The following is a 12,235-nucleotide window of genomic DNA, read 5'->3' as shown; positions in this document are numbered from 1 at the left end:
CAGAAGGCGTGGCATGACAAAAATGATTGTAAATGTACACTTGAAATGAATTTGATGTTAATATTAATGCTAATTAATTCTTGTGACTAATGTGTTGCTAATACCAAGAACTGTAAAAATGTACACTGTGCCTAATCTTTTGGAAAAACCCTTGAACATGTTAACAGTGATACATAAGAACACACTTTATGTTAAAAGGCCTTGTGATATTGATATTTCGCAGTTATTGCCTGTAACTAGTCTTGAAACTGTACACAGGAGAAAAGACATTGCAGACCTAATGTGCTGTATAAGAAGGGAAACTGAGGCACACTACCCTATTGCTTTCATGGCTAAATGCCAAGATTCTACACTATGAAAAACATTAGTATTTACATTAACTTGATGTTAATTTGGTTTCCTGTGTTTGCCCTGTTTCTTAGCAGTTTGTCCTGAATTTGGCATTTTCAGTTGTGACCCAAGAATGCACGGTTACACAAGGCAAGTCAGTGCACCCCAAACTACAATCTCTGCACCTCACAGCATTGATGATCTCTGGTTGAACAATGAGGAGAGAGTTTGTTCCTGAGATGTCTAGGCCATTTTGGTGAGCAGCAGAAAGGATTCCACCACAGCCACACATGCATTAAAATGGAAAAGGTTTTCAATCTGGGTGGAATCTCACCAATTATCACCAAACAGCACAGAGACTAGATATATACTATACTGTCTGTTACAGCTGAAATCCTCTGGCATCTCTGTCAGTTCAGTGAGAGTCCATCTAGCATCCATCTCTGCAGTATACCCACCAGTGGATGGGTATTCTATCTTTTCACTTCCTTGGAATCCAGATTTTCAAAGGGGCGAATTCCCTTGTACTTTCCTGTATCTGATACAGTAATTTTTATGGGACCTGAATGTAGTATTGTCTTGCTTGATGGGCTCCCCTTTGAACCTTTGGCAACAACATTTCTTCCACTGTTATCAATGAAATAGTGTTTCTGGTAGCAGTTACCTCCGCTCGGAAGGTGTCAGAGCTACAGACACTTTTAGCTGATTCTCCTTTCACATATTCCACAAAGACAAGGTCCCTCTTAGTCTGCATGCTAAGTTTGTGCCTAAGGTGGTTTCATCATTGCACCTCAACCAGACTATTCATCTGCCAGTGTTCTTTCCAAAGCCTCATTCTTCCAAGGATGAAGAAAAGCTTCATAAATTGGCTGTCCAAAGGGCTCTGGCACTTTACTTGTACTGCACAGTCTTTCAGATCCTCTCCCAAACTCTTTGTATCCTACGCTGAGAGGATTAAAGGGCAACCTGTTGCAACATGTATTTCTTGTTGGATTTCTGACTATCGAGTTTTGCTACGTTTAAGCTGGCAAAGGTATGTCCTCCACCAAGGATAACAGCCCAGTCCATTAGGGCTCATTCTACTTCATCAGCCTTTTTGAGCAACACTCCTGTCGTGGATATTTGCAAAGCAGCAACATGGTTGTGTGTACAAGCCTTCTCCAGACACTACTCTCTTACTCAAACTTCCTGAGATGAGACTTCAGCAAGTCAGTGTTAGTCGCTCTTCAAATAATGTGAAGTCCCACACCCTGTCTGGAAATTTCTGGTGAGTCACCTCACAGTAGAACATATATGTGCACAATCACCGGAAGGAGAAAAAGTGGTTACTTGTTGGTACAGTAACTGCTGTTCTCGAGGTATGTTGTGCACATAGACATTCCATGACTCTCCCACCTTCCCTGCCACTTCAGGTACGATACCCTGGCCATGTGAACGAACAGAGAGAGAGACAGTGGCCAGGCCCTTTTATATCTTTGGCTCAGTGCACAAGGACAGTCGAGGGTACATGCGTTGCTTGCTGGCACTGCTAGCAAAAGTTGTTGTTTGAGAGTTCATTGGGCACAGTGAAATGCATATGTGTACAATCCATTTTGAAGAACAACAGTTATTGCACAGGTAAGTAACTGGGTGTTTGTGAAGTGTACTGGTTTTCAAGCTCAAAAAATAATAATATAATGAGCAGAGGTTTACTTGCAGGTGTAAGCCTTGCTGGCAAAATAGTCCTCCTTGTTAACCCAGCTAAGGGTTATATAATCTAGCATTACCACAATGAGTTATTCTTTTTTTTTTCCCCAGAAAGGAAAAGTAATAGTTTGGTCCAACCACCTCTGTGTCCTTCCTTCACACTTCATTTAATCTCATTACATTTAGAAGGATTATTCAACAAATCCCCAACCCACTAGGGAATATCAGATAGTGCAGAATATGGCAGCCATTTGTTCAGTGGTGCGTTTTTCAGGGAGCAAATTAGACCTGTGCTGCAACATCATCACTCACTTATGATTCATTTTCATATGTAATTCAAGAAGTTGTTTGTAACCTCTTAAGCCAGGGTTATGACTGTCCGAAAGAGTGCTTCTCTCCCCATGTGATACCATGGCAGGTGAGGTCAGGTGAGGTTCTCAAGCTAATGGCTTCTTGGTTTTTAATACAAAGAGGCTGGTGGCAAAATGGCTTCAGCTGAGAAATTGTCTTTCCCCCTGGTCTGCTGATCTTAAGAGCAAAATGCAAGGCCTATCTGGTTTCCCAGGCTTTTGAGAAGGGGGTGATTTAGGATGATGTGTGTGAAATTAGGTATTGGGTTATTGGTAGTCTTGATGAGTTATTTAGATAAGGAAGAATTTGTAGTTTCTGATTTACTTTGTAAAAATGTGTAGTTGTTGTTATAGTACATGAGCCCCAAGAGTATATAGATATGCATATTTCCAAAAATCCAAATGCATACTTAATGCAAAGTAAATGATACTATGTCTACTGCGGATGGACATGTTGATACCATTCTGATTTCTGTCTAGGGCCAGAAAAAGTAGCGTCAACATTTTGTGGGAATTTCTCATTAGTTTGCCAGTCTGGAGGCCTGATCTTGCAAAATGCTGTCTGTCGCCTATGGAGAGCTGAATGCCCTCAGATTGCTGTGAAGTCAGTGGAAGTTAAGAGCTGGTAACACTGCCAGTTTTGTATACTCTACCGTTTCCAATAATTCAGATATATATTGGATAAGCATCCAAACTTTGGAAATGTATCTGAATTGAATTTGAACTTCAAACCATTTGAGTCTGCTAAACCTTATATTAACTAAGAATATTCTCAGTGTGAAAATGCTATAAGATAACTTGGTATATTTTATTTAAAAAACAGTGCGTTTTCTTATCTAGATGGAAATTGGTCTAGCTAAAGACCAAACACGACACACAGAAGAGATTTTCAGGCTCAAAGAAGACGCTAGAATGGAACTAGACATTGAAAGACAAAAGCACCAAGAATTAATAGCAAAATATCAGAAAGATCAAGAGGAACTACGGATGAAGGTTTGGAGCAATTGAAAGGAAGTTGGTGTTGCAACCGTAGATAATATACCTTGGAGACAAAAAGGAGTGGGGTGGGGGAACCTAATCCCCTTAGATTGTGTTTCTTCATCTAGATAGGTTACTAGCATGTCATTACACTTTCTCCCTGTTCTAGTATATACAGTACATTTTGTATTATTTGAAATGGAACAGAGCAAACACATTTTGCATATAGCTATTTCATTTAAAGGTATTATAGGGTAGATATTTTTGCATTTACTCAGACCCAGATTTCTCCTAGCTATAGTTTTTTGACATGTTGATTTTTCTTGCAATGTCATACAATGGGCTAACTGAATTAAAAAAAAATCAAACTATATTTCTTACACAATTTATTTAATTAAAAGTAAAATCAAAGCCCTTGGACTACTCTGAACTATACTGGGCTGGCATAGAGGTATCCCCAGTAGTTTCTCCCTCCTTACCTGAGTTTAGTGTTTATTGGACAAAGCCAAGTATTGAGTCCATTAGTTCTCCCTTTATCTATGTTAATTTCTTTCATTCAATACAATTTTCTATTCCTTTCTCTTTTCAGATGTTTTTCTAGCCAGGTAAACCACCAGTTATCTGAATCCTATTTATCCAAATCTGAGTTTTCCAAAATTCATATAAAAACTGAAAATAGTTTTCCAAAAGTTTTAGACATCCTTTGAGACATTTGGAGAATCAAGAAAGGGATTTTTATTATGTTTATTTCAAATGCATTATTTTAAGCCAATGTTTAAACAGTTGAAAATAAAACATTTTATTTTCATAGTATCTATATATTATTTTTTTAAAAAGACTATCTACTTGCTCTAGAGGTTGAAATTGAGATTAGAAATCAAAAGACTTTTTCCCATTTCTAGCACAGTTTCACTATTTGACCTTAGGCAAATCACTTAAATCTCTCTGTGCCTGAGTTTTCTTACATTTTAAAAGCACTTTGACATCCTTGAGGGGTATTCTATAAGTCCAAAGTAGTGGTATTGTTCATTTGTACCTGTTAGGAGCTACACATCTTTACTTTCAGAGCTCCTTTTGTCTGGTATCAAATTTCTACGTAACCAAATAAATAATTGCATGTGAACTAATGTACGATTTATCATACAGATACCTGAATTAATATCCAGTGCCATCAACAGCCTAAGGATGGAAGTGGGAATTCTTAAAAACCAGCTTCAGGAAGCCCAGGTCAAACTTACAGAGAAAGATGGAGATAAGGAAGAAGAAATGCGAAGCCTTAAAAGGCTGGTTACTAAGCTTGAATTTCAGCTGAAGAAGGAACAGAACAACAGTGATTCATTATCAGAGGGCATGAGGAAAGAAATTAAAGAGAAGTCAGATGAACTGGAAAAATTAACCCAGGAGCAAGCAGAGCTGATTCAGAATTTGAGTCAGGCTCAAGAGGAGGTAGGAACTTGACCAAAGACATGCCCTGCTACATTTAGTATTAAATATGTGTGTACTATTCTATTATCATGTTACAAACGTGCAATTTAGATCAATGTAAAAGAAGTGCAGACTTTTAGAATAAACTAAAATCTTCAACTCTAGTGTGTTAATTTTAAAAGTCTTTAAAATGAATAATCTGTAAATCAAATGAAAAGCAAATTTTATGAACAAATTTTGAAATAATTAGTGTGAAAACCCCTGTTAGTGCATTATTACAAGAATACTCATCCCTTTCAGGTCTTTGAAGGCACCTCTCCTTCCACCTCATGTTTAACAACACTCTAAAGATATAATTTAAAGGAACCCTGGATTTTTTCAAAATAGAAAACATGGACTATTACAAACACTTTAAACATGATAGTAATATTCCATCTAGCAATCTTATTCATATTTGAGATAATTAATTAGAAAAAAATTGTACTTGTACACCATGGATATGGGAGTGCATAAAATGTTTCACAGAAATCAGTTTACAACTATTTTGCATACAAGAAAAAAAGCTAGCTTTTTGGATAATTTTTTCACAATGAATAATGCAACCAGTGTGAATAATGCAAATATGCACAGACAGCCATTGCCTCTGTTGCATCAAACAATTCCAAACATTTCTTCTTTTTCTGTCCAATATTTCTTGTCTTATGAAATCCTAGACACAATAGGGATGCATTCCCTGCAAGCAGTCTCTTTTGGGTACATCTTCGCTGCAATAAAAGACCCGCGGCCCAGCTAGGGCTAGCTTGGGTCAGCTGACTCTGGTTTGCAGGGCTCGAGCTGTGGGGCTAAAAATTGGGGTTGGGCTGGAGCCTCGGCTGAGAAAACCTTCCCTCCTCACAGGGATTCAGAGCCCAGGCTCCAACCCAATCCCAAACTTCTGCACTTTGCAGCCCTACAGCCTGAGCCCCCAGAGCCCAAGTCAATTGGCCCGGGCTCTGAGTCTCGCAGCCCATAGGTTTTTTTACTGCAGTGTAGGCGTACCCCTTTTTGCTTTTCTTTTGTGAGTGATACTCAGGTGAGGCCAGGCATGTTGATGTGGTAAACTTGGCTTACTGTGCCTGCTTTGCAGGCATTTTTCACTGTCTAGACCTATCTTTATAAAATTCTACTACTAAAGTGGTCATTTTGCTTCTGAGAAAATGGGACCTGAAGGAGTAGAGCTGGAGCATTGCAACATCTTGTATTTATAGCTTGGTGGTCTGTTTTCTGCCAAGTTTGAAACTGTCTTGATTATTTCCCATTTTATGCCATTTCAGGGTAGCCAACTTTTCATCCTTGATATATGTTTGCTATCTCAGCCTTTAAATCTTCTATTACCTCCTTTATTCTTTAACAAATTGATTATATTGCTGTGATTTTGTTTTAGCTAATGAAGGTCCCTTCAGTCCTCAGAATGACTGAGCCCAACACTGACCACATCTTTAGCTCTGTTTCTGCCATTTTTTCCCTCCTCATAATGTCAAAGTCATCTCATATTTCTCCAGGCCTTTTTGCCTAAAGTCAGTTGCTCCATTCAGCTGCACTCACTTAAATCTGATTGTTTACAGCATAGGATTCTTCTCCCTCTCTTCCCTTTATACTGCTGCACTATGTACAGATCTTTAAGTGGTGGCATACTGACCTCTCTTTTTGTCCCATATCTAGTCATAGAATCATAGAATATCAGGGTTGGAAGGGACCTCAGGAGGTCATCTAGTCCAACCCCCTGCTCAAAGCAGGACCAATCCCCAATTTTTGCCCCAGATCCCTGAATGGCCCCCTCAAAGATTGAACTCACAACCCTGGGTTTAGCAGGCCAATGCTCAAACCACTGAGCTATCTCTTCCCCCACTCTATTCTTGTCCCCTCCCCTTTTTTCCTTTCTCCCCTCCCTTTACTTCTCTCTTCACCTCTCTTTCCCTTCCCTCTGCTGAAATTCTATGAACACCCCATTTTTGGGTGATTGGATGGTGACACGAGAAGTACTTTAATCATTCTTCATCTCCTTATTTCTTTCTCCTTGTCTTTTTCTTGTCTTGTCCCAAGAACAAGCATCCCCTTCTTCTCTCCCAGGGTGGGAGATGGGGAGAGGTTTGTGATTGTAACTCAGGGATACTTCCTCTTGTTCCCCTTTCCTCCTGGTGAGAATGAAAGCAAATTGCCATAGTGATGGTGTTTTGAGGCAAGTAGATTGTCGTTTCACTCAATGCAAATCTAAGACTTTGTGCATCCATAGGTCACTGGCTTTGGAATGACACAGTGAATATCAGAACTGATGGGGCAAATTGCTGAGCCTCATATAAAAATTCATTAATTCAGTCGTGCTTGAAAATAATATAAATGTGACAGGAAAGGTGAAAAAATGTAGTTCTCTGGTTTTAAAGAAAGGTCAAATATGAAAAAAAGCATTTTCTAATCACTCACTGTACAAAATAAACTTCCTTGAAGTGTTTTACTGCTTCAGCAGATTAAATGTTCCACAGTATTATTCCTCAATAACTTTCATAAATTGTTACTTGACAATTTCCCCTTTTAGAATAGATCTTATGCAAAGACTGCAAATAAAACAGAAGTGTCCCAATAGCATGACTAAGTATAGCTATAGAAAACATTTAGCATGATTTTAACAGTGGGAGCAGCTTGAGATATGGCATATGAAAGTCGTATTTTAGCCACCGAATGCCTATGTAGTAGCATTCTACTAGCAAGAAAACACAATCTCTCTCTCCTGCTATCCATCTGAACTATTCAGACCAACTCATCCACAAGTCTTTGAGCCAAGTACTGATTTAATTCATGTAGTCATTTTAAAGCAAATCCTCATTTGTCAGCAGCTCAGGTTATGCCTCATTGTGTTCCAAGTACAGTGGAATGGTTTTGACCCCAGACAACTGAAAAATTAGAAAATTGGGTATCTGATTTTTTTTTTGTAGTATAGTCATAATTTTATCAACTCACCCTGTATGTGAACATATACCCTCTGATCACCAGTACCCTATGTTTGAGGAGTTCAGTAAGCACCCAGCATCTATCCCTTTTAGAGTGATGATGTTTCATAAAGTATGTGTTTCTTTCTATTTGCAGAACTCTCTTCTCCAGGAAACGGTGCGTAGAGAGTGTGAGGAACGCTATGAGCTAACTGAAGCTTTGACTCAAGCTAGAGAACAAGTATTTGAACTGAAGAGGCTCAGTGGAAACTTCCCACTGTCACAATGTTCACTCAGTCAGGGCAGCCTAATCTCCTGTGCTGCACTGGTCAGTAATCATGGACAGAAGAGCCTTACGAGCCCAAACTCTGGGAAAGGAATCACACACTCAGGCCTGTGTAGTATTTCAAGAGCTGCTAATGCACCAGCCTTCAATAAACACAAAAGCAGTGGTAAAGTGGGTTTGCCAGCTCTAACTCCACCACACCCTCCCAGGGAAAGAGCGTCTTCTGTGAATGAATCCAAGAACAGAATAACTGCAGTTATAAGAAGACAACTGAGTCAGCTCTGATGCATAAAAATGTTCAAGGACAGTACATTGGTAAACCATGAAAACCATTTCAGTGCATTATGTGGTCACTTAATTGTGGACTATAGGGGCAAAATGGTACCAGAAAGTTAAACTTTCCTGGCAATTAGCATATTTCTATTTTTTTTTTTTTTACAATTTAAAATTAACCTAATATCTGTTATGTAGTTATATTTTACAAGGCAATCATGGTTGCTTATTTTTTGTTCAACAATATAATGGAGTTAAAATGCTACATGTATTTCAAGGTGAGAAATATAAAAAGAAAAACACAGTACTCCTCCAAGAGGTGTTTTCAGCAAATCTGGCACAACTGTAATTAAGATATTTGAAAAGCTCCAGAATTATTTCACCAAACCATCACCATGTCCTGGTCTTCATATTTCAAATTGTATCCAGATTAACTCCAGTGCCAGTTAGTGTTGTACAAATGTACCTCAAGCATTAAGGGACAGATTTTGTCCTCCTTTCATTGAATAGCAACATACTTGCAAGTAGTTCCATTTCAGCCAATGGGATTGACTGTTTTTGCAATAATTTACTACTCACCATGAGAGAAGATGGCAGAATCAAACCCTAAATAATAGACAAAATATTGCACGGAAGCAACGTCCCACCCATTGCTGTATAAGTCCTGTACCCACTCCAGTAAAGGAACCCAGAACCCTTAGGTAAATTGACATAGCTCCACTGAGGTCATTGAAACTATGCCAATTTAGGCTAACAGTCTTATGGGGATCTTTTAAAATTCTTCCTTTACGAGAAATGACTTACTATGTATCAAAATTAAAACCCAGTGTCCCTAGGGTATACACTGTTCCAGTTACTTTTTCCATAACTCAGGACCCCAAGTGATGTGACAGCTTCAGGAATGCATTGTACCCAAAAGCCAGCAGGTTCGGTACTGCCTCAGTCTGAAAGATGTGGCCTTTTGATTTTCATCAAACCAGCATCATCATATTGAGCTACCTCCTTTCAGTTTGAGGTGATCCTTCTGCTTGTACATAGGGGCATACACTCAGTTGTTACACAACAGAATTAACATTTTCATTTTACTACTGTGAACTTGGGGCTGTGCTTTTTTCTGGAACATGCCACAGGGATACTCATTTAAAATAAATAAATAAACCTAGCAGTCTGCATTAGTTTGATGTGATTGAGTTGGTGCTCTATGGTAGCCTCAGATTTCACTCCCTGGACCACCAAATCCTTGGAGTGTTCTGGGACAGTCACTCACACTTACCTTTGTGTGTTCCCAGGAGAGTTCTGTTCAGGCTCAGATTCAGGTTGGTGGCTGTGACATGAACTAAAACCTCATGGGAAGGAGATTAAACTTGGAAACTTTGGAGATTCTCAGAACCGTAATCAGCAACTAGAGGACTGAGAGGTTGCACGATCCTTTTGAAAGCTTCGGAACTGGACACACTGTTCTCTTCTAGTCACATTGTTGTTCTTCACAGGACACTTTAAGTGCTAGCCATGAGACACTTTTGAAATCACACACTGGATCTTGACCTCTAACTTTCCTGGTCCTGAAAAGATCACAGTGTCCTAAAATGACTGTAGTATTCCATGAGAGACAAGGTGGGTGGGGTGATATCTTTTATTGGACCAGCTTCAGTTGGTGGAAGGGATAAATTTTTGAGCTTAACAGAGCTCTTCTTCAGGCCTGGAGGAGAAAAGTAGAGCTAGAATTAGGCCAATGCTGAGCACTTCTATAAATTCCCACCTCTATTTTCTAGTTCTATATGCAATATATATATACACACACACACTGTTTTACTGGAATTATTTAGTTACGCTGTGACTCATATATGGACCAGATCCTTCAGTCTTTTATGCAGGCAAAACTCCCATTGACCTCAGGGGGAGTTTTGCCTGCCAAGGAGCAGTATGATTAGTTCACATCTCAATTATAATCAGAAAGGGTCAGATCTCCATGGCCAACTGAGTTCTGCTTGGTTCAGGGCCTGAGGAGTAGCAGGAGAAGCCTTTCCGCTTCCCTGAATGTGCGACTAAACAAGGAGACTCAGGGCTGCTGTAAAATATGCCAGCTTACTTTCCCATATGGACTACTTCACCAACCAGAGATCTCCAGAGCGCAGTGAGAGGAAAGGGAAGCGGAGGCTACATATACCACCACCTATGCTAGTTTTATGCCTCTTGGAGATCCCCCTACATCAGGGGAATCCTTATCTCCCATACTAAGGCAGTTGTCCATTCCCTTTGTGCTGCTGGAGCAATGCAAAAGGGACAGAGTCATAGTCTGGGATCTGGTCCCCTGGTCTGCTGTAAAGTAGATGTAGCTTCATAGACTATGAACTGCAGAGTCATAAAATGTAAAGTAAGAAATACCAACACAGAATGAGAACAATCATTGGAGTAAAGTAGTTAGCACTGAGAAAACATATAAATCACAGCTCAAGGAGCTGGTCAAGAACAGAGTTCCTGGCTTCCTTTTCTGTCCTTACCTCACAGAAATCCAGAACTCTCTGCTAAGCAATGAAACATGTCAGGAAATCCTGCTCAGTGATGCTGAGGTTTTAAAGACAACATGACAGGATCGAAATTAATTTCACAGAGCAGAACAATGGGAGTAAAAAATGTAATAGCTGATGCATTTCTTTTACTTGGCTGAAACTTACCAATGTGGGGGCAGGGGGTAGCACTAAAAATGTATTGTAAGGTCCCTGATTACATCAGTGAGCCATGGTGTCGGCTGGAGGTAATACTTCTATTAAAAATGATGGCGTTTGTGCCGTAGATTTGTCCGAAGAATGTGGCTTGTACTATTATGTATTAGACATAATGGAATACTGAAAAAAATAAGTGTGCTTTGGAAGGGCTGTCTAGTTCCTCATGCTTCAGGGCATAAACCAATCTTTCACCAGTATGGGTTAGGGAAAAAACTTTCCTGTGTGCAGATTATCCCATAACTGCCTACTGCAGGGTTTTGTGTGTCTGCCTCTGAAGCAGCTGGTACTGGCTGCTGTCAATGACAGCATAATATACCTTAGAGCAGAGGTCCAACTTCACCCACCACCCCAGCAGCAGCCTCATGAGTCAGGGAGCACAAAGTTGGCATACAGCTTCTCCCTCCCCCAGGTCCTATACCAAGCACAGTTCAGCTGGACCTGATGATCAGGGTCAGTAAATGACTGCTTTGCATGTAATTTTTAAATACATGTAGATCTTGGTATGAATTAGGAAATGCTTCATTTGTCCTTCTAGGCCATGTTTTTTATTTTTGGCCAAGCCAAGTGAGGTCTTACAGACAGAAATGCTGTCATGTTAAGTGTAACATGATGCCTTTGAACACTGCATCCCGTACATTTCAGCCGTTTGGGGAATGAGCTAGACCTCAACACTGTTGATTTTGGTTAAACTCAGAAGAGGGAATGGGGGACACATGGAGCCCCTGACAGAGCCATCAGCTTCAACTACCTCTGTAATTGTCTGTAGCTCAGTGAACCAGTTGATAAAAATGGTAGGGGAAAAGGATTGTGTGCAGCTGGAATGGGGGTGGGTGTCAACACAGAGCCCCTGGCATGGGGGAGCAAATGGGGGAACCCTGGTATGGGGAGAGGGGACATGGGGGCACACAGGGCCCCTGATATAAGGGAGGGGAGGGGGGCTGCAGGGGGGTTCCTGCAATGGATGGGGATGAGAGGGTGGAACATAGGGCACTTGGGTCGGGGGGGGGGGAATGAAGGGATACAAGGAGCTCCTGGGGTACAATATGCTCAGCCTAAAGAAGCAACAAAGTGTACAAAACCCTCTTGTTTATTAGTGCCTTGGGATTCTCAGTACATTTTTGGGAGCACTCTAGTGACTTTTTTTAACTCCTGTAAACTCAGCCCATTTTCACCCCTCCAACCAACTGTGTTGCCTACTTCATAAAAAGCTAGTCCCCT

At 40.3% G+C, this 12,235-nt stretch overlaps 1 protein-coding gene across 4 annotated transcripts in view; it reads left to right on the top strand.

The window, feature by feature from the left end:
• The window catches only part of LEKR1 (leucine, glutamate and lysine rich 1), a 185,287-nt gene extending 173,416 nt beyond the window's left edge, over positions 1-11,871 (top strand). For all 4 annotated transcript variants that reach the window (XM_073359605.1, XM_073359602.1, XM_073359604.1 and 1 more), the window contains 3 exons: positions 3,207-3,359; positions 4,491-4,790; positions 7,890-11,871. In XM_073359605.1, coding sequence (XP_073215706.1) covers positions 3,207-3,359; positions 4,491-4,790; positions 7,890-8,303 — 867 coding nt within the window. In that variant the 3' untranslated portion in view covers positions 8,304-11,871. The remainder of the gene's footprint in view (positions 1-3,206; positions 3,360-4,490; positions 4,791-7,889) is intronic.
• Positions 11,872-12,235: the final 364 nt, after the last annotated feature.

Source organism: Lepidochelys kempii, chromosome 9 (genome assembly GCF_965140265.1).
Source record: "Lepidochelys kempii isolate rLepKem1 chromosome 9, rLepKem1.hap2, whole genome shotgun sequence".
NCBI lineage: Eukaryota > Metazoa > Chordata > Testudines > Cheloniidae > Lepidochelys > Lepidochelys kempii.
The sequence above is the reverse complement of the archived record's forward strand: the minus strand, read 5'-3'. Positions and strand labels throughout refer to the sequence as shown.